This window comes from Pseudopipra pipra, chromosome 8, assembly GCF_036250125.1.
Source record: "Pseudopipra pipra isolate bDixPip1 chromosome 8, bDixPip1.hap1, whole genome shotgun sequence".
Classification (NCBI taxonomy): Eukaryota; Metazoa; Chordata; class Aves; order Passeriformes; family Pipridae; genus Pseudopipra; species Pseudopipra pipra.
The window spans coordinates 33827875-33847927 of NC_087556.1; the positions used below are offsets into that span (position 1 = coordinate 33827875).

The 20053-nt window shown below is 42.8% G+C and overlaps 1 protein-coding gene across 1 annotated transcript; it reads right to left on the bottom strand.

Moving 5' to 3' along the window:
• Positions 1-2489: 2489 nt before the first annotated feature.
• Positions 2490-19693, bottom strand: ABRAXAS2 (abraxas 2, BRISC complex subunit). The gene is made up of 9 exons (XM_064663566.1): positions 19567-19693; positions 17958-18048; positions 15047-15083; positions 12802-12868; positions 11263-11453; positions 10596-10715; positions 9849-9933; positions 7672-7786; positions 2490-4706 (listed from the first exon to the last, which is right to left on the bottom strand). The coding sequence occupies exons 1-9, from the start codon at positions 19669-19671 to the stop codon at positions 4240-4242; spliced, it is 1278 nt and encodes a 425-aa protein (XP_064519636.1). The 5' UTR covers positions 19672-19693; the 3' UTR covers positions 2490-4239.
• Between the last annotated feature and the right edge of the window lie 360 nt (positions 19694-20053).

The following is a 20053-nucleotide window of genomic DNA, read 5'->3' on the forward strand; positions in this document are numbered from 1 at the left end:
AAGCCAATGCGATTGTGGTGATCCCTTCTTTCCTGAAGGCAGCTCTTTTACTGGATCCAGCTGACCTGCTTTGACATCCATCTTCACTTGCAGGACTTGCTCTGGGGAGCTGAACCTGAAATTCTCTCAAAGTAAGGAGAACAATCTCCCAGTGCTCACTTCACTGAGCCTGGAGCTCGTGTAAACTGAGCTTTCCCCACCCTCTGCCCTCCCTGCCTTACAAACCTGTGGAGTGCAGGATTTGCTCCCTTTGGAGGAGGGTTTCCAAGTAACACCTTGATTTTTCACCTGTTCCAGCCCTTCTGTCCCTTGTGAACAATGATTGTCTCCCAATTCAATTTTGATGGAAGTTAGTAAGTAAAAGAGACAGCCCTCTCTGCTTCCACCAGTGGGAATAGTACTGCCAGAGGGGAATCCACAGGTATTTTTCTTCACAGCAAGAGAATCTCCTTTTTTCTCCTCTTAGGAACTTTGGCTGAGATGCTGCAATGCTATAAAAGGTTATTTATGGTTAAGAGAGAAGAAAAACAAAACACAAGAGTCAACCTGAAGAAACATCCTTACGCTTGGCTACACGAGGTGTGAAACACGGAGCACGTGAGAGCTCTGCAGGAGCGCCCCGAGGGGGACAAATGCACTTCTGAGCCACGTGATGTTCCTGTCATTGTTCTGACCACAGCCTGGGACAGGTCATGGTTTGGGGTGGAAGGGACCTTCATGATCATCTTCTTCCACTCCTTGCCATGGGCAGGGACACCTCCCACTAGCCCAGGTTGCTCCAAGCTCCATCCAACCTGGCCTTGGACACTTCCAGGGATGGGGCAGCCACAGCTTCTCTGGGCAACCTGTGCCAGGGCCTCCCTACCCTCACAGGAAACAATTTCTTCCCAATATCCCACCTAACCCTGCCCTCTGGCAGTGGGAAGACCTTCTCCCTTGTCCTGTCCCTCCAGGCCCTTGTCCAAAGCCCCTCTCCAGCTCTCCTGAAGCCCCTTTAGGCACTGGAAGGTGTCCAAGTACTTACCAATTTGCTAATGAAACTCTAAGGAAACCTCTGTTTTCTTCCCAGGTCTGCAAAAGCGAGCAGTATAAAGGTTTTCCACATAGATGCAAATACCCCCACACAAATCTGACAGAGAAATGTGCGTGTGAAACCAGTGTAATTTTACACACCAAGAGAAAGCTGGGGGAAGATTCTCCTCAAAGCCAACACCTTTCAAGCTGATCCACGGACTGCTCAGAGGCAGAACCACAGCAGAGCCAAGCAAAGCAAGTCTGTTATCAAAAAGCTTAAAATAAACCTTGAAGCACCAAAAAAAGCCAAGTTTCAGTGTGATTCTAGTTAAGTTCAGTATAGTCTGAAGCATCTTCCCACTTAACAGGAAATCTTATCAGTTTGTTTATTTTACTTTGCTGCTACATTAAACAGTGACAGCTTCCCTTTAAATTTTAACTCAGGACATGTCAGAGGCACTGAAATGATCCTGAGCTGTCAGGAGATGTGAGACATGAACTCAAAACCTGCAGAGTCACGAATATGTCAAAATTAACGATGCTCACGTGTCCTTCTGCCAACACACACCACTCCCCAAGCAAAGAGGGGACTTGGAGGCTCCTGTGGTGTCAATCCAAGCTAATTTCAGAAATATTTGGTGATGCTTCCTTTTGTAAGCATATGTGAGAGTTCTAACTCACTGAGTCTCTCCATATGGTACATTCCTGTTCTTCTACTATAAACAATCAGGGGGGGGAATCAAAGTAAATTTGGAAATAAACAGCAATTCCAGCGAAAAATATTTCACTGCACCAGTAAAACTCCAGGACTTGGAACTGAAGGGCACAGATGCCAGTTTTCAGTAGCTTTTCCTCAGTGCTGCCTCCCTGTTAGTGAGAGGACACGGCTGCAGGCCCTGCTTGCTGGGCTTTGTGCTCCTGGGAATCACCAGGAGAGACTGTCCATGAGTCAGATGTGGAAAACTGCTGTTTCACGGGTGTGAAGCTCCAGTTTTATGACTAAAGCCGCTCCCTGTTGCCTTCAGGCAGATCACAACCCCACACTGCTATATTTAGCAGGACTGTAATGAAAACTGCGAAGTCCAGTCACGTGTACTTCTGCCAGGATATCATCTGAATTTAAAAAAAATAAATATATAAATAAACCCATACCCTTTGTTCTTATGAGCCAGCAGTTACAGTAAATGAAAATACCTGCAGATGGGCGCTGGCTACAGGGCAGGATGACACACAGGTTGCACCACAGATCACCTACATGTTGTATGTAAAACCAAGGCAGTTTTTGGTATAAACCCCCCAGAATTCAAGGACCTTGTATCAACATAAACATGGAATACACATGGCATAGTGCTGTCCTCTCCCCCTCAGTCCCCCAAACAGAGCAGCCTTAACAAACCCCCACTTTTGAGCTGCATGTCTGTAGCCCAGTGAGTTCTTTCACTGAGGTGGAACCGGACAAGTATTAAAATCTATGCTACAGGATTAAATAAGATTTTATTGTCACATTTAACTGCTTTGTCAGAGATGTACATTTTGCAGGTTTCTGTACGGAATAAAAGACGGTGGTTGCCAACCTGTCAATCCTGATTCCAACAGTGACACGTTTATACCTGAGCCAGAGGCATAAACTCCAGAGCAAGGTCTCTGTCTCATGGACTGCAACACTCCAAAGCAAAATCCATCAAGTTAAGGCTAATGAGAACAATGTAAAATAGTTAAAACCAGAGCACTGGATGTTTAAAGGTGGAAACACTCAGTAGAAGAGTGGCAATTTTAACATCTCGTTTTTCCCAAAGTTATTTTGCTTAATTTAGTACAGGTCAGGAAGAAGGCAATGAACAGACTTTTGCCGACAGATCCAATCCAAAAGAATAAAATTTCAGTGTGTAAATCTGACAGATTTGAAATTTTTAAGCGACTGCTTTGCTGTTCTGGGTGTAAACCAAGGAAGTGGTTACTGACACCTCGAGTGATAAATGCTGCAGATAACCTCATCTTAAAATGTGTATTTTCTCATTTACACATCAGGGATAAAGTCCAATAATACAAACTTCTTAGTGGCACAATTTCACATATTTTGGGCAACGTTAGCATACAAGCAGTATTTAAATAAAAGTAAGTGCATCCAAACATGAAATTCTCTAAATATACCACACTTCATTTATCCCAAACGGCAGTTTTCTGACAAGAGCTGTAATTCAATTTAAAATAATCATTTACACGTTTCACCCAGAGGAAAAGAGGTAATAAACCCAGGGGACTCTCCAAACAATCTTCTCCTACCCTATCCCCCTATTTAATACATAAAAAACTCATCTAGAAGCGTAAATCCAATACTCAGATGCAAATAAAATGCAAGAAGCAGTCTCTGATGTTTGCAATTTGCAGACTCCAAAGTCCAATCATGATGGGATTTACTACTTCTGTCGGTCATTTACTCCTGCATGTGCACTTTGTATTTATACTAAAATAACCAATGAGACAATAAATGAGGCCAGTGTGGCGTAAAGTCATTGTAAACCCAGTGAGACCAGAATAATTATATTTATGACATTCATTTGGATGATTTACCAGGCATCCCAACTCCCCCCTCCCCCAACCTTTACAGAAAAAAAGGCAACCATCAGTTGAAGTGAGACACATTCTGCTTGTAAAAAAGGTCGAACCAAAGCCCTCCTCTGGTAAGAGCATGCCCACAGAAGAAGGTTGACCACATCTTTTCCAATCAGGCTTCTCAGAATTATCAAGATTTCTCTGCTTGCAAAGGCCAATTTGGCTTACCATCGAAAGCTATTTTGAAGGCGGCTGATATATTTATTCCCTTTCAAAAATTAAAATTCAAGGCATGATAGTGCAAGAGGTAAGTTTTGATTTGAGAACATTATCTGTAGACTAACTGTGCTTAGTTACTACATCCCAATTTATTGTCTTAAAGAAAATATGGCAACAAAAGCTACAAGATCTCTATAAATTTCATTTTGCCTAAATTTACCAGTACATCCATGAACCTCATCAGTATTAGTACAACTTGATTATCCTAATGATTCCATTATAAAACTTGCAAAATGTATCACAAGGTGAATAAACCATCTAGTGCAAGTCTTCTACATTTTGTGTGCACAGTAATCCTGTGTAGTTCATCTCCTCCAGGTTAAATCCCCAAAGTCTCTCGGTAACAATTATGAAAAAACAGTGTCAGGTGGATTCTTTTGTTTTTTCCTCCCATCAAATCTGAGAAGTTTGAGTGTTCCTGGAATCACCATCGGGATGTGCTGGAGGTCGTGAATCCCTTGTCTGTGAGTATTCACTGTCAGAGGACTCTGTGGGTTCAAGCAAATTCTCATAATCACTGTCTTCTGATTCGTCAACATTGTCACCGACCGCTCTTTGGGAAGATGGCATGGATGCTCCATTACCAGAATATTTCAATCCTGCATTTGTGGACACATAACTGGAAGAACCTACTGCTTGAGGCCGAGGCATGAAGACACTGCTGTCCAGGAGCCCGGGGCCAGCAGCACTGTCCTGGCTGGTTGCATTGAAATCGGAGTAGGGAGGGGGAGGATCAGAGACATCCGAATCTTCCAGCGTGCAGCCTTCCACAGCAAACCCAGTGTAGGACATCCGGGGAACAAACATGGGTTCCAAGTTATCTGTTGGCATTTGCCTGCTTAAAATTGCTTGCTGCATTCCTACAAAACAAAGAACATGGGGGTACTTAATGCTTTCTTGGCAGTGTGCTTCACGTACCCGAGCTGTGACCCCCACACAGCGCCGTCCTCTCTGCTTTCTTTCTGGTTGTTATTAAATGTTCATCCCTGACGTTGCTTTCCAACTCCAGCACTTGATTTTGTCCTCTCAGTCTCCACTGCTCATCTTTCCTAATTCTGATTTTTGTCTTATATAGTCATCAATACACTATCCCTGACCATCACATCAAATCCTGCTTATTGCTACATCCTACTCCTGGAGCGTGACAAACTGCCCTAAATTTAGCAGTGCAGCCATGGAACTCATCAGTATCAGCACAACCCAATTATCCCAGTGATCACATTTCAAAAACAAAATGTGTCAGAAAGCAAATAAACTACCCAAGTGCAGGCGTGCTATGTTTTCATGTGCACAGTCACCCTGTACAGTTCATTTCCTCCAGTTTAAGCTCCCAAAAAGCACAGCTACAGGATGTTTCCACAGCCTGTTGCTCTTTCCACCTCATCTTTCCTCTGTATTTTTGTTTCCTCTCACATCCAAGAGCACAGTAACCTCAGTTAGGGTTCATCGTGGCTGCTCCTCTCCACCTGTGTCTTACTCAGTACTCAAAGCTCGACTCACTTTTCATCTGTGATAACTGATTTCTGATGTTCCATCTTAAAAATACCACTTTCTACTTTCTCTTCCAATGCCCCTTGTGCTTGGGGGCAATCTCATGAACACCTGCAAAGAAATTACCTTGTTTTCTTCCCTCAAATTATTATTTTAAAATCCGTACTCTCGTTAAAAACCTAAGTGATGGAATTAGAGCTGCAGGTGTAACAGGGTTATCAGAACAGGAACGTAAAAGTCATCTTAAATGAGATGATTTGGCAAATATTTTAAGGAAGACATGCATAGGAATAATGAACTGCAAAACCTTACAAAATGAGGAACACTTGCATCCCTCTGCAGAAAAGAAACACTTGATCTAAGTAAACTATAAATATCAACATGCATGAAGTGTGTTCAGCTGTTGAGATACAGGTATGTATTATTTCACTGCAATGGTCAAGAATACAACTGGAATACACCTAATTTTGAGCACCACAGTTTAAAAAAATAGGGAAAAACTGGAGAAACTCCAAGGAAAGGACTCTTTAGAGATCTAAAAATTATGAGCTAAGAGGAAAGGCTGCAATAACAGGGTTGAGAAGGGAAGACTTGAGGAAACAGTTTCACTCTTCAAACGTGCCTATGAGGCTGCTATGAAAAGGTAAGTTATGTACATTAGACACAAGGAAAAACTTCCTGGCAGGAATGTTGTTAAGCACTGGGAGAGACTGAAGTTTTTGACTGGTTTCTAAATGGTTATTAACCTCCAGACACCTGTCAGAACTGACACTGGGATAGGTAAAGTGACAGCCAAAATAGGATCAGCTCTACTTACTGTAACACCACATTTCTGGGAAAAACACAAACGAAGGGTGAACAGTTCCTTTCATCAAGTCAATGAGATGTCCCTTAGGAATAAAAGGTGCATATTCCCTCCAGTGGCTGTGTAACAGCACTCCATTTTTGGGCCACAATGTGAGAACTGCAGTGGGAGATTTGCTGGCACCTGGGAAGTGCACAGCACTCACCATAGCCTGGAACACGTTACGTGTACAAAACTACTTCACTGATCTGGCAAATAAAGTCTCAACTGATTTTTATGCTGCAGTGTAAAGTCACAGCCTGTTAACCAAAAGTTTGTAAGAATAACAAGCTTTCACACAACACTACTGCAGGAATTGAAATCAAATGCTCCCTCTTCCTCCAGCCCGGAGAATGATTACCTGGAATATTTAACTCAGTAAACCCAAAGAAATTCTCCTGATATTTAGCAAGTCAGAGAACACAAGGCCAGATTCAGCATTTAACTACTCACATCTAAAAATATTGCAGGGTTACAAGCTGCATGTTTTCTTATTTCAGCCCTCTCACATGATTATCTGCTCTGGGTGAATTCTCAGTCCAGCATTTGCACCTCACTGGTAGTACCTAGAGGCGAGCACAGGCTGCTCTTCCTCCTCCTCCCCCAGCTTTTCCATATAACTGGATCAGCTCCAGGCACACTAAATACCCACCTCTACTTCTCCATAGTAGCAGTTCCCTGCCTGCTTCATCTACAGCCAAGCAGGAAACAGCAGTGACTCATGCACTTCCATCTTTTAAATGGTCTGGAGCTAATCCTGGCTCTTTTACCTTATCTCTGGGGTTCAGAGGAAGGAGAACCTGGGCTGACAGATCAAACTGTGCTCTGAAATGCTCATGTGGTAACAGTACCTTGCTGCTTGGAGCAAATAAAAAACATCCACTCATGGCAGCAGCAGGGCCATTGCAGAGTTTAGGGTGTTCACCCACCTAAATCATCTTTCAGTGTCAGACACAGCTTTAGGTAACAGGACACACAAGTAATAAAAGCCATCTTGTAGCTAAAATGATGAAATTTGGTTATTTGCTTATCTCTTCAAATATAAAAAAAGAAGCAGTGTTTGCTGAAATATGTAATTGGCTTATGAATTACTTGGGTTTTAATCTTACTTCCCATTTGTCTATTCTCTCTGCTCCTACTCTCTACCTTTGGTCTTCCCTTGCACTCACAAATTAAATTGGATCAGCAATGTCTCCTTGGAAAGGTCCGAGCTCTCCACAAAACTTATCTACTCCTAAACAAAAGTCTACTGAGGTGACACTCAATTTTTAGGCAGGAGGGACAGTGTGGCAACCAGGCAAATATGCTCACACAAGTCTCACTGATTCAGGAAATTATGGAGCAGCAAAAAGAGATGAACAAACACCTAAATGGGACTTTTTTTCCCATGAGTTATCAGGAATAAAAAAAATTATTTTAACTGTACAAAACCTTTTGTACTTACAGCATCTGCTTCTGAAAAAAAAAAAAGTAATTAAAAGGCAACTTACTTATTTCTTGTTCTTTTTCATTCTTCTTCTGTGCGATTTGCCTTTTTAACTTGTTCACATCAGCTTGAAAAGATTCAACAACACGTTCACTTTTTTCTACATCTATACATACTGCCTGGGAGAAAAACATTAGATATGCTAAGATTCTGCAAAAATATAGGAAATATTTCCATGACAACATTAATAAAGCTCCTACCAGACAGGAAGCCATTAAAAGCACAAAACTAAAAGCAGGACTTCACTGTATCAGAGTGTGATATTTAAGCTCAAGATCGTTTTCTTTACTGGCTGTTGCCAATTCCCAACTGCTGCATTATAGGAAAAGCATTTCCAAATAATTCATCATTACAGAAGATTTGTAATAAGATCCAAAGTTAGTAAGTGTCCCATCCTGGAAGTGTTCAAGGCCAGGTTGGACAGGGCTTGGAGCAACCTGGAATAGTGGAAGGTGTCTCTGCCCACAGCAGGGGGTGGAAGAAGATGATCATGCAGGTCCCTTCCAACCCAAACCATTCTGTGATTCAATGTATTGGTCATTATCATTAAGCATGATCAGTTTTGAAGAGTACACAACCCTAAAAGCTGTTTCTTCTCCAAAAGGTGACTCTTAGTGGCCTTACCTGCAGAACTGAAAAACATGAACTATGCTTTCAATTCTGTATCTAATTTTTAGAAGTTTAATTGGGGAATAATGCAAATATATGTCTAAGCTGCTTAACCAGAAAACTGATTTCCAGCCCTGTAACATTCTCTGTTAGACAGTCACTTCAAAGGTAAAAGTTCCTCAAGTCAGCCAATGCCAAAATTAGTTTTGAGCTCTGTAAACATTGTACATGATTTACACAGTGACATACAACAGTTAAAATTCTAAAAGGTAGGAAGACAACTCCCTGTTGATTAGAGAATCATGAAACTGTTAAGGCTGGAAAAGATGTTTAAAATCATCGAGACCATCAACCCAGCACCACCACCATGTTCACCTCCAAACCAAGGGCATCCACATGTTTTTGAACAGTTCCAGGGATGGTGATTTCACCACTTCCCTGCACAGCTTGTGCCAACACCTTCCTGTGAAAAACCATTTTCTAATACCCAGTCTGAACCTCCCTGAAGCAGCTTGAGGCAGTTTCCTCTTGTCCTGTCCCTTGGTCCCTGGGAGCAGAGCCTGACCCCCACCTGGCTCCAATCTCCTTTCAGGTGGTTGTAGAGAGCAATAAGGTCCCCCTGAGCCTCCTTTTCTCCAGGCTAAACAACCCCATTTCCATTTCCAGATCCAGTAATTCAAACAACAGCAGGAGCACAAAGGATATACGTGCTCTTGGCATAAGCAGTGTTACAAATAATGCCAGGAGCTAATGAAACAGAGCTCTGAAGATAAATTTTTCTATCCCTTGAAGTTTCCCTGTGTGTGCCTTACCCACCTTACAAGGCAGGCTGGGAAGCAGCAACTTCCCACTGAGAAAGAGCAGCTCCCCTGTGCAGGCAGGGCCAGGGGATGGTTGGAGGGATTGCTGCCTCGTTCCCTGCTCCATGAGCAGACCAGCAGAGCTGAGCTGGAGCAGAGACACAAATCCCCCCAGGGCAGATGCAGAGGGAAAGCCTGGGAACAAGCTGTGACTGCAGCACAATTAGCAGCTGTGTGAGCTCCTGGGGCAGCACAGCCACGCTGCTCTTCACACAGGACAAGCTGTGAACTGACAGGCACACATTGAGTAGATCTGACACTCCAGGCACTTTCAGATGCTTTGGCACATTAGGAGCAGGATTCACTCATGCTCCACACAAGTTTTAACTAACAGATGGAGCTCTGCTGATGTTTCATACCCAGAAGTCATTTTTAAACCTTTGCAAATCCCTACAGCCTTCAGCAAGGCTTCTCTTCAATGCATACTCTTAAAAATAACTAACACCTCCCAGAAATCCCTAAGTATTGAATCATTTACTTGAAAAAGAGAAAGAATTGATGATATTCATACCAACCACTTTTACAGACTGGAAGTGCACACATTAAATAGAAATGGACATATTTCATTATTAAAATCAGACTGATTTTCCTACAGTTCATGATAATTCTTTATGAGCTCTAAAAATCTCCATCCCCTCCACTCCTGGTTTAACCAAAGGATGAATAAAAGATGCCACAGACATATTGACCAATATGAAGTAAAGGATGTTACCTGTACTTTTTCCTGAAGTGCATTATAAACCTGATAGATAGCCCTGATGTCCTTCATCACTCCATCTTTGTCAAAAAAATCAGTACTAAAAAAAGGAAGCAAAGCAGAAATCATCAGTTAGAAAAGACAACACAGGTTCCTAGCTCATGCTGTCTTTGAGTTGCTGTTAAGCAGTCTATCTCTGTATTTCTAAAATGTATTTTATTGCTAAATATGCTATTTTAGCAATAGTATACTGCTAAAAACGTACAATACTGTCAAGATCCAGTTGGACAGCAGCATTTTCAATACCAAAATTACTTCTGGAACAACAAAGTCTCATTTGAATGAGATTAAATTTATGCAGAAATCTTTAAGCTTGTATAATTTGATTGTTAACAGTCAGAAAAGCTACTTGGCATTTACAGCATGTAAGTAAAAATTCTTAAGAAAAACAACAAGATTTCCGAGTCAGAGTTCAAGTTTTAAATTAAGCTTGCACACGGAATTCCTTGGGGAGGTGGATGGTGGGTGGAAATCAAACCAGAAGCTTCCAGCCAGAAGGCTCAGAGCATGGACTGGCCACACCAACTCTGCTTTTCTGAGGAGTGCACCGAGTTCCCTGAAAGATTCAGTTTTAAGCAGGAAAAAAGCACAGTAAGAACTGACCATTCTTCTCCTGAACTAGTTTTTTTCCTTGTAGTATTCTTTGGGAGGTACAGAATGTGGAGCTGGATGACTAATTCATTTTAAAGGAAAAATCCTTACCCGTGTTCCTTGATAACTTTGGCATAATTTTGAGAAGTATTTGGCACTGAAGAAACTTTGTATTCCTGTTGACTAGTGTTGCCTAGATTAGGAATAGTAAGCGACACCCTTTGATTATACCTGTAGAGAAAGTTGAGAAAGACTTCTTAATTCATTTGCAAAAGATCCCTTACAATGGCCTTATATTATCCCAGCTCTCTGATGATCACAACTCTTCTCATTTTAAAGCTTCTGCATCAGGTTTGTTATAAAAGCTGCTAAATATTACAGGTTGTGTTCAAAATAAATGCAGCATCAAAAATTCCTACCTCCATACCTCTTAGGACCTTTGAAATGTGCACTTGAACTACCACAGACACATTCAGGTCCACTATAAGAAACATGGTACTGACATCTGATATCTCTTAAAATATATTTTTTGTTGGTTTGATGACCTAAAGTCTGAAAAGAATTTTTGCTCACCCCAACTTTAATTCATAAATTATTTGCACAGGGAAAAAAGCTGCCATCACTAACAAGTGGTGGCTTGTTACACTAACAAGTGTACCCCAAGACATTATTAGACAAACATATAATTTACATATAATTGTACAAACTTTTAAATAGTTTGAAGAATAGCAGTAAGAAGCAAAAAATGAGGCTTGGCTCATATACAGAGATGGCTTACCTTCTGTTTGGTCTAAAAAGCACATATTCTAAAGCATGTGTTGAGTTATTTGCAGTGGAAATGAAGCTGAAGAGAAGGAAGACAAGATCAGGCACTCCAAGGATGTGTGTCAGCTGTTTATGAATGATGTGCTCTCTATATGACATTTGCTGCTGTGTGTTTCTCCTAAACCTGTACCATCCAATAACGTTCTGCAATCAAAGTACATCAGAAAAGTGTTAACTCAGAGATACACATTTACCTCCTGAGAATAAAGTTGCTAAAATTGTGGTATCACAATTAGCCAAAAGCTTTATTACAACAAAACAAACTGAATTCCTGGAGATTTGCACCTATTAAGAGAATAGAATTCCTAGAGATTTGTACCTTTGCACCAAAACAAGTGTAGCATCCTGTTACAACACAACTGTCAATTATAAAACAATATAACTCCCATGTAAAATAAAAGAACAGGAAGCTTTGGTTTTAACTTTTTTAATATTAAATATTAAATTATTTAGCCTGAATGTAATAAAGCCTGCTTAGTTTGCTAATAAAAGAGAATACAAGACTGTCTTTATTCCCAGACAGCAATATTTCTTTCTTTTTTGACATTATGACAATTAATATCATTAAATCTGTGATGCTGTAGTCACATGACACTTCAAGTTTTATTTTCTCTGGTTTTGCCTACTTTCCTCCCACAGATTATGCACCTTGCCAGTCTCCCTATAAGGCAGATCCTAAAAAAAATAACATTCCAGTGAAAACCAGTGAGAGACAAACATTTTTAAATTATGCTTTTTGCCTCATCTCCTGAGGGGGAACTTAGTATCCTCTGTAATGTTCTAGAGTAGAGTTATAGGGTCACAGAATTCAGGATTCAATACTGGAAACTCACTCCACCACTTCACTACATAAGGGACCACACCTTCAGCTCTGCTCTTTGATGTATCAGTTCATGAGAACCTCTGAAACAACTCTTGGATAATTAGAAAAGGTTTGAGTCTTCTCCAAAGAACTAATAAAATTTAATCTTCTTAATACTGGTTGTGCTACTAACAACCATGATTTAGAGCTGTGACAATATCTTTAAACATCTATAAGCTGTGACATAACTGATGGAAGAGTTTTTTTCAGTTTAAAACTGACAGTGCAAAAATTGCAATTACAAGGCTAAATCGTTACAATACCTTCAAATGAACTCTTTCAAACAGATTTTCAGATCAACTGCATTTTTGGTGGGTTCAGCAGCAAAGTACACAATCATTATGCCACATTTTTAGCTCAGAAATCTGAGTGGGTTAATGCAGCCTTTCACTTTTGGAGACCTACACTTAAATCCTTCACATTTCTTCAGGGAAATTAGACATTGCCCCCGGTTTAACCTAAGCACCACAAATCCACCAACTTCTGTACAGGATAAGCCCTGGATCAAAACAAACCATCAGATTTATGAAAGAAAATATTTCTCCTAGTTAATTACCTTTTTCTGTTCATTTGTTTTCCAAACTCACTCTTTCTAATGACCAGAACAGGAGGAAAAGAGAGAAAACTTACTTTTCTTCGGTCTTTAAGGATCCTGTCCAAACTCTCCTCGTTAACCTTGCCTGCATAATCATAAAAGCTGGAACCAAACAGGAAGAGAGAAAGGCAGATACACAGTTTACACACATATATTATACATAAAGTAAATTATTTACACTTTGAACATTCTTCAAATAGGTGGCATTCTATACAATACAAAGCAATTTCCAGAGTTTTACCTTTATCAACATAAATGCACTGTTTTAATCATTAAAACCCTGCCTATAAGAAAGGGAAGCAGGGCTATTTTACATGCAACTTCAAACCAGTTTCTTGAGCTCCAGTCCTGCAATTAGACTCACGTGGTTGGACCCTTGAAGCCAAAAGAGGCCACAATAATCCAAAGCATCATGGTCTTTCCATATGGCTCTGCTTCCAGAACTGAGGCTCAAACCCTGACATGTCGTTATTTTGAGGGCACAACAGATTTAAGCATTTATACACCTACCTACACACACAGGTTTAGAAATTTAAGCAGATCACACTGCATGATAAAAGGAGAAACATTTGAAAATAGATTGCTCCCTGCCTTACCTGCCAAGTCCTTGGTCTCCTTCAAGAGCTGGTATCACTAACACCTCAAGCAGTGCAGGAAAACACTCTGGTTTAGAGGTGTGTGATCTCAGCTCTTATGTGGGGGTGTAAAAAACACAAGAGAAAATCCTGAGCTCTGTACTTGGCTGGTAAATAAGGGTGGAAACACCATTTGCTTCAAGATGCAAGTTGTAGTGAAAATTCAGACTACAACTAATTACTAATTTGAGATATGTATTATTTGCATAATCTTTTCAATTCATGTTCACAGTATTTATTTATGCATTCTGGTAAGTAGTAGCTATGCAATTCTTTCTCCTTCTGTGCTTTTTAAGAGTAATTTTTCTATAGGATGAGCAACTGGTATGTAATGAAAGACATCCATCTGAAAACTCCACAGACAGAGAAATCAGTCTTTTGAAAATCCTTGCTTCTCATTCAGTACCAGCACTGGAACCAAGGCTGTCATACCCAACATCAGCAGTGCCAGCTTACAAGAACACAGTGGATGAGCAATAGGCCTCACATTGGCTACAATTAAGTCAAAAGGACAAGGCAGAAAAAGCCCAAATCAGCATCTGCTACAATCAGTGGAGCAGAACAACCAACAGCACACTCTGGCACTGATAAAAAGTGCATGAGCTGTGAGAGCTTCCCTCGTGCTCTGCAGTGAATGGAGTCACCATTTTCCTGTGCAGCAGCACACAGGGGATACTTCTCCCCTCCCTCCATCAGCTCAGGCACTAACAACCCATTCCTTGACTGGGGGAAGCAGGGAACGTGATCCGTTTGGATATGCGCTGCACAAAGAGTCCCTGGGATCCAGGAAGAGCCTCCCAGACACTGGGATATTATCTCCATGTGTGGAGTCTGCAGCATTTAAATCACTGCCTTCAGAGTACCCTCTCTGTAATTATCAACCAGCAAGTGACTGACTGCAGCTTTTCTCTTAATGCAACCACTGTCAATCATAATATCTAAGCTACTGTGTCTTCTTAATTGGCTGGAAATCTCCAAATAAAGACAGGAGGAGATTAATTGGGAATTCCTTCTAAAAAGGAATTCTAGACAGCGCTTTAGAAGCCATCACTGTATTAACAAGTGAAGACTACAGAGAAAATCTACATGTAAATAGATGGAAGCTGTTAAATAGAATACATTAGCCCCATATTTAATTTAAATTCTGGAGTTCAGAAGATCAGAAGGCAAAAATCACTAGAAAGCTGAAAGATTCAGAATAATTAGTTGGGGCAGGTCAGTAGAACTAACCACAAAACAACTTGGTAACCCCACAAGGTACAAGGGTTAGGGCACCAGGGTGTGCTGTGACCCACCAGGCCCAGGCAGAGCCAACCTAAAACTGCAATAATTTCAATTGATTTTGACATCCATCCTCATTATCAGAGTGGTATGATTTGAACTGACTCCTATTCTACCTCCACCAGCTACCCAAGATGGAAATTCAAGGAGACAGAGAAATAAGCCCCTTCCAACCTAAGGTAAGTGCTACTAAAACTGTGATCTCATAATTTCATTGTCATGGTTGGTGCCATTTCCATGGATTTCTGTAATACCATCAGATGAGCAAACACTGGTGGGGACATTTGAAATGCTAATACATTGCAGTGAGCTCCCTATTTTTATATTCTGCATCCAACACAGGAAGACAACAAAAAAAGCTTACCTAAAGAGTTTTGAACAAGGCTCATGGTTATGGATTTCTGCAACAACAAAGAAAAAAAAGAGACATATGTCCAGCTGCTTAAGGCAAAGGGAAATTACAGTGGCATATCTTGCATGAACTTTCCACATCACAGCTACTGAGCAAACAAACATTTGTGTCAGACCACACACTGCCCTTAATGTCTCAGCAACACTTGATGACACAGCACCATACCCAGAAAACTGGCTTCTCTTTATAATCTGACATTTTACAGAGGGAAATATTTTAATAAGACATACACTTGCTCAGATACACAGGGATATAGGAGCTTCAAATACACACAATAATATTTTAATACTATAGTTGTAACCTCCTCACAAAAGCATTTTTCCTCTTGGATATCCATTTCCACAACACTTTACTTGCATTCACAGACACTTTGTTACAGCAGCAATGAAGAAAAAAAAGGGATGGGGAAGGCAATCACTGTAATGTTATACACAGGAGTGTTTCAAGAGGCAAGACAAACAGTCTATAATGACAAAAGGGGTTCAAACCCATTTCAAAACACTTAGCTGCAATTTGTAATTCTGTTCTGTGAGATATTAAAAACTCAGAGCAGCATTTTTTCACTGAAAAGGTTGCAATAAATGCTAACGTGCTTATTTAAGGAGCAAAGGTTGTAACATGGCAGTAATCTCAGAGATGAGTAAGAAAAGAGTAAAACTCTATCTCTCCAACACCAAACATGACTTATTTTTTCAGGTGCTTGGAGCAACCTGGTCTAGTGGAAGGTGTCCCTGCCCATGGCAGGGGGTTGGAATGAGATGGGCTTTAAGGTCCCTTCCAACCCAGACCATTCCATGATTCTGTGATTCTGTGACGATGTAGCACTAATATTTCCAGCTCCCACAGCAGAACCCCACTGGAGTGTTTAGCAACAACTTTGTTCAGACTCTTCCTTCCTGGAGGGTGACACACCACCTGCTGCTCAGGGCTGCCATCTCAGCAGAGTCACACTGGGATCACACTTCCCAGGAACAGCAGACTGCACACATTAACATCCCAGCATATTTAGTGTCTATCAAAACAAGGCCCAGAGCATCCATTCCAGGCCCCCTGCCCAAGAAACTGTACATCCTCACTAGCAAGAACTCCTCAGGATGCTGCTGTGAGAGCTGCTTTCTTAGGAATTGTATAGAATTGTATCAACTCCAGTATTTTTGCACCATCATGCAGGAAACAATCTGCTAACAAAGCCAGTAAGTGCAATTATTGAAGCTTAGACCACTGTTTTCCAGGAAATATATTGACTGCAACAACATACTTGATCCTTGGGTTATGGTATTGCCACACAGACCTCGTGTTTTGAAAAACAGGAAGCAACAAGCCTCCTGCTCAGACCACATGAAGCAGCCAACATTCTAAATTTAAGGCTTACACATTGGCCTATTTATAGATATAGCATGCATACTGTATATACACACTTATATACTCAAACATCACCACTGATCTTACAGATAAAAGAAGTTAAAACTCATCTGTGACAACAATGCCACAAAACTGTCAATCCCCTGAGCTGGACTGGGAGTTCAAGAGTCAATGTTCACAAATAAATATTGAAGTAAAAGTCTGGTAAACAAAAAAAAAAATATCCAGAAGGTCCTTATGGGGGGTAATTTCCATTTTCATAAAGTAACTGTAACTAATAATGTGACAAAGGAGTGATCTAAAAAGGGAGTGATTTTTAACACCACGAACACTTGGTTTAGGAAACCAGGCCAAGGCTGCAGCTGGTGACATCACTGCCAACAATAACCAGGATCAGTGACCACTGCAGAGCAGTGTCTGCTTTAGAAACTTCAAAAAGTGACTGGCTCTGTCAGTTTAGTCTGAACACACAGAGCTATCAGCTGCTTCCCTCAGACAGTGCTCTGATAGTGATTATATGCACACACAAAAAATGCTATGCCTTTACTTTCTGTAATTTAGCTCAACTAACTAATTAATTAATTGACACTTCAGTTACCACCCTTGATCTCTTAGGAATAACCAGAACAGGAAACCACTCAACCTTCTGGATTGCTGTGCACACAACCATCATCACTTCTGATCATCAGTTCTGTGTCAGAAAAACAACTGAGAGTCAATCCAAAGATGTTTGTGTGTTGCCTGAGCTTTATGCAGACCCTGCTTTGTTATCTAGGATCAGATTCACAAAGCCAGGTATGGACACATTTGGGTTTTTAGGGAGGTTTAGATATATTTTAACATCTAGTTATATATACAGAAACAAAAAGGCCTTTCCTTCAGGGCTTTCCTACTTTCTACAAACCAAAGAGCTAAAAACATGCAACAGCTTCTCACTCATATGAAAAATCTAATTCAACTAACACTTAACAGCAAGAGCTTCAATCTTCTTTCACTTTTCACACAGATCAGCTGTAGAGTCCTTGTGCCTGTCAAACAAATTGTCTGACAAATATTTCTTGTCCAGTCTTGCTGTGACAGTTTATGATGTTGCCAGCTCCCAGCTGTCCATCCAAACCCTCTACTGAAAATCTGCCCCTTTCCAGTCTTAGCAAATCAAGCAATGAATTCATTTCACTTTGAGCACATGCTGTATTTAGGCAACTGTATTGAGAAACTCTCTGCAGAACCAACAGCTAAGTAAGTAATTTCTCCATCATGAAATGCAGATAAATGTCTCCAATAAACAATCTTTTCTTCACACAAGGAGATGCACAAAACCCCTGTAACTAGCAAAGGTTTGCTTCCTTTCCTCACAACCACAAACACATAGACACTGTGGCAAATATGATACACCCTGTGATGGTCTCACAAGTGAAGTGATTCTTAATGAAATTTTGGACTGAGAACTTAAAACCTGAGCAGTGCCAATCTCAGAATGTCTCAAAGTTACATCACTTACCAATCACTTGTAGAAATTCAGTGTTGCTGATCTGTGAATCACTAATGCTAAAGGTCTCTTCTTGCCTCACCTCTCCCAGCAGAAATCCTTCCTACAATTTAAAAGGAAAATAAAAGGACTAAAAATGGAAAGAAATCCACTGCATACAGTCATTTACTGTAACTTTCTTAGCCCTTAAGTTGAACCAAAGATTTAGTTTGAAGCACCCATCTGAGCTGCAGTGGGTACAATCTGCCCTGAGGTTCACCAAGGCTGATTTTCTGCTTTGCCAACATCCTTTCACAACACTGCAGGGATGGCTTGTCCAAAAACAACATTCTACACACAACTTACACAAGGGAAACACGTTATAGAAGGGAGGGCTCTGCCCCAGCCCCAAAGGGATGAGAAGGAGGCCTGAGCACGAGGCTGCTTTGCTCCTGCAAATCCAAGGGAAGTGGAGGTTACACCTGCAGAGCCTTACTCAAATTTCTGTGTGGAGACTGGGCTGGACCCTGAACATCAACAGGGATTATAAAACCCAGATGTTAATTTAAAGGTAAAATAAAGTAATTTATTCTCCATCCCTACCCAAAATGAGGAAGGAGACTGAGCAGGAATTGTGTGGTTTTGGCACAAGCACCGAGATGGTGGTGCAGAGCTAAAGAGCAAGCTCAGCCTAAAATCATGCCAACAAAACCGTGGGATTCGGGAACACCCCAGCTCTGCGCTGGACAGTCGAGGCTGCGGGAAACCCACCCACGGAGCTTCTACACAAGTGTTCCCTGCCTGCAACCCCAGTCCCACGGGAGCCCCGCCCCACCGGGAATATCCCGGGGGGAGCACTCCGAGCACCGCACATCCCAGGGAACACCCCTAGCATCCCACATCCCGGGGGGCAGAACCCCGGACACCCCACATTCCGCCCGGGCACCCCACATCCCGGGGAGCAGCCCAGACACTCCGCATCCCACAGGGAAGAACCCCGGACACCCCATATCCCGGGGGGAGGTCAGCAGGCTCCCCGCATCCTTTGGGGAGCAGCCCCCTGACACTCCACATCCCGCAGAAAGCATCCAGGGCACCCCACATCCCCGGGAGCAGCCCGGGCACTCCACATCCCGAACACCTCACACCCCAGACTCCCCACATCCCGGGGAGCAGCCAAGACATTCTACATCCTGCCCAGGCATCCCACATTCTGGGGGGAGCAGCCCGGGCACCCCACATCCCGTCTGGGCATCCCATATCTCGCGGGGAGCACTCCGAGCACCCCGCATCCCAGGAAACAGCCCTGCCATCCCACATCCCGAGGGGAGATTGCCGGACATCCCAAATCCCGCCCAGGCACTTCACATCCCACCCGGATACCCCACATCCCGGGTATACCACATCCCGCACGGGGGGAACAGACCGGACACCCCACATCCCGCCGGGATACCCCACATCCCTCCCGGACATCCCACATCTCGCCCCGCCGCGCCCGTGTGGGGCCGCCCCCGCCCGCTGTGACCCGCGGCCGGGCCGCACGGTCGGCGGTGCGGCCCGCTAGCCCCGCAGCGCGGGCGCCGCTCGGTGTGCGGTGCCGGGGTGTCCCCGCGGCCCCGGGCTGGCGGCGCGGGGCACGTACGTGGTCGGCGCTGCTGTTGGCGCTGCAGTAGCACACGGAGCTGAAGGTGTAGCCGGAGATGGACGCCGCCATGACGGACACACCGCCGCCGACGCCACGGCGCATGCGCGCCGCCGCGCACGGCCGCTTCCGGCGGCGCCGCGGGGCATCACGGGCAGTGTAGGCCCGAGGGGCGACGGAGGTCCAGGGATTGGGGCGGGTATGGAACTGCGAGTCAGGAATGATTGGGTTTGGAACACACTCATGGGAAGGAATTCTTCTCTGTGAGTGTGGGGAGGCCCTGGCACACGTTGCCCAGAGAAGCTGTGGCTGCCCCATCCCTGGAAGTGTCCAAGGCCAGGTTGGACGGGGCTTGGAGCAAACTGGGCTAGTGGAAGATGCCCCTGCCCATGGCAGGGGGTGGAACTGGATGGGCTTTAATGTCCCTTCCAACCCAAACCATTCCATGATTCCATGACACACACACGGAGCTGTACCAGGAGGCGAC

Excerpts from the sequence above, each read along its gene's own strand:
- ABRAXAS2 (XM_064663566.1), bottom strand. The coding sequence starts at position 19,671 with ATGCGCCGTGGCGTCGGCGGCGGTGTGTCCGTCATGGCGGCGTCCATC. Across the intron at positions 15,084-17,957 it reads TGAATTTCTACAAGTGATTG|AAATCCATAACCATGAGCCT; the intron begins GTAAGTGATGTA and ends TTGTTGTTGCAG. Across the intron at positions 9,934-10,595 it reads AAAGTTATCAAGGAACACGG|TACTGATTTTTTTGACAAAG; the intron begins GTAAGGATTTTT and ends TCCTTTTTTTAG.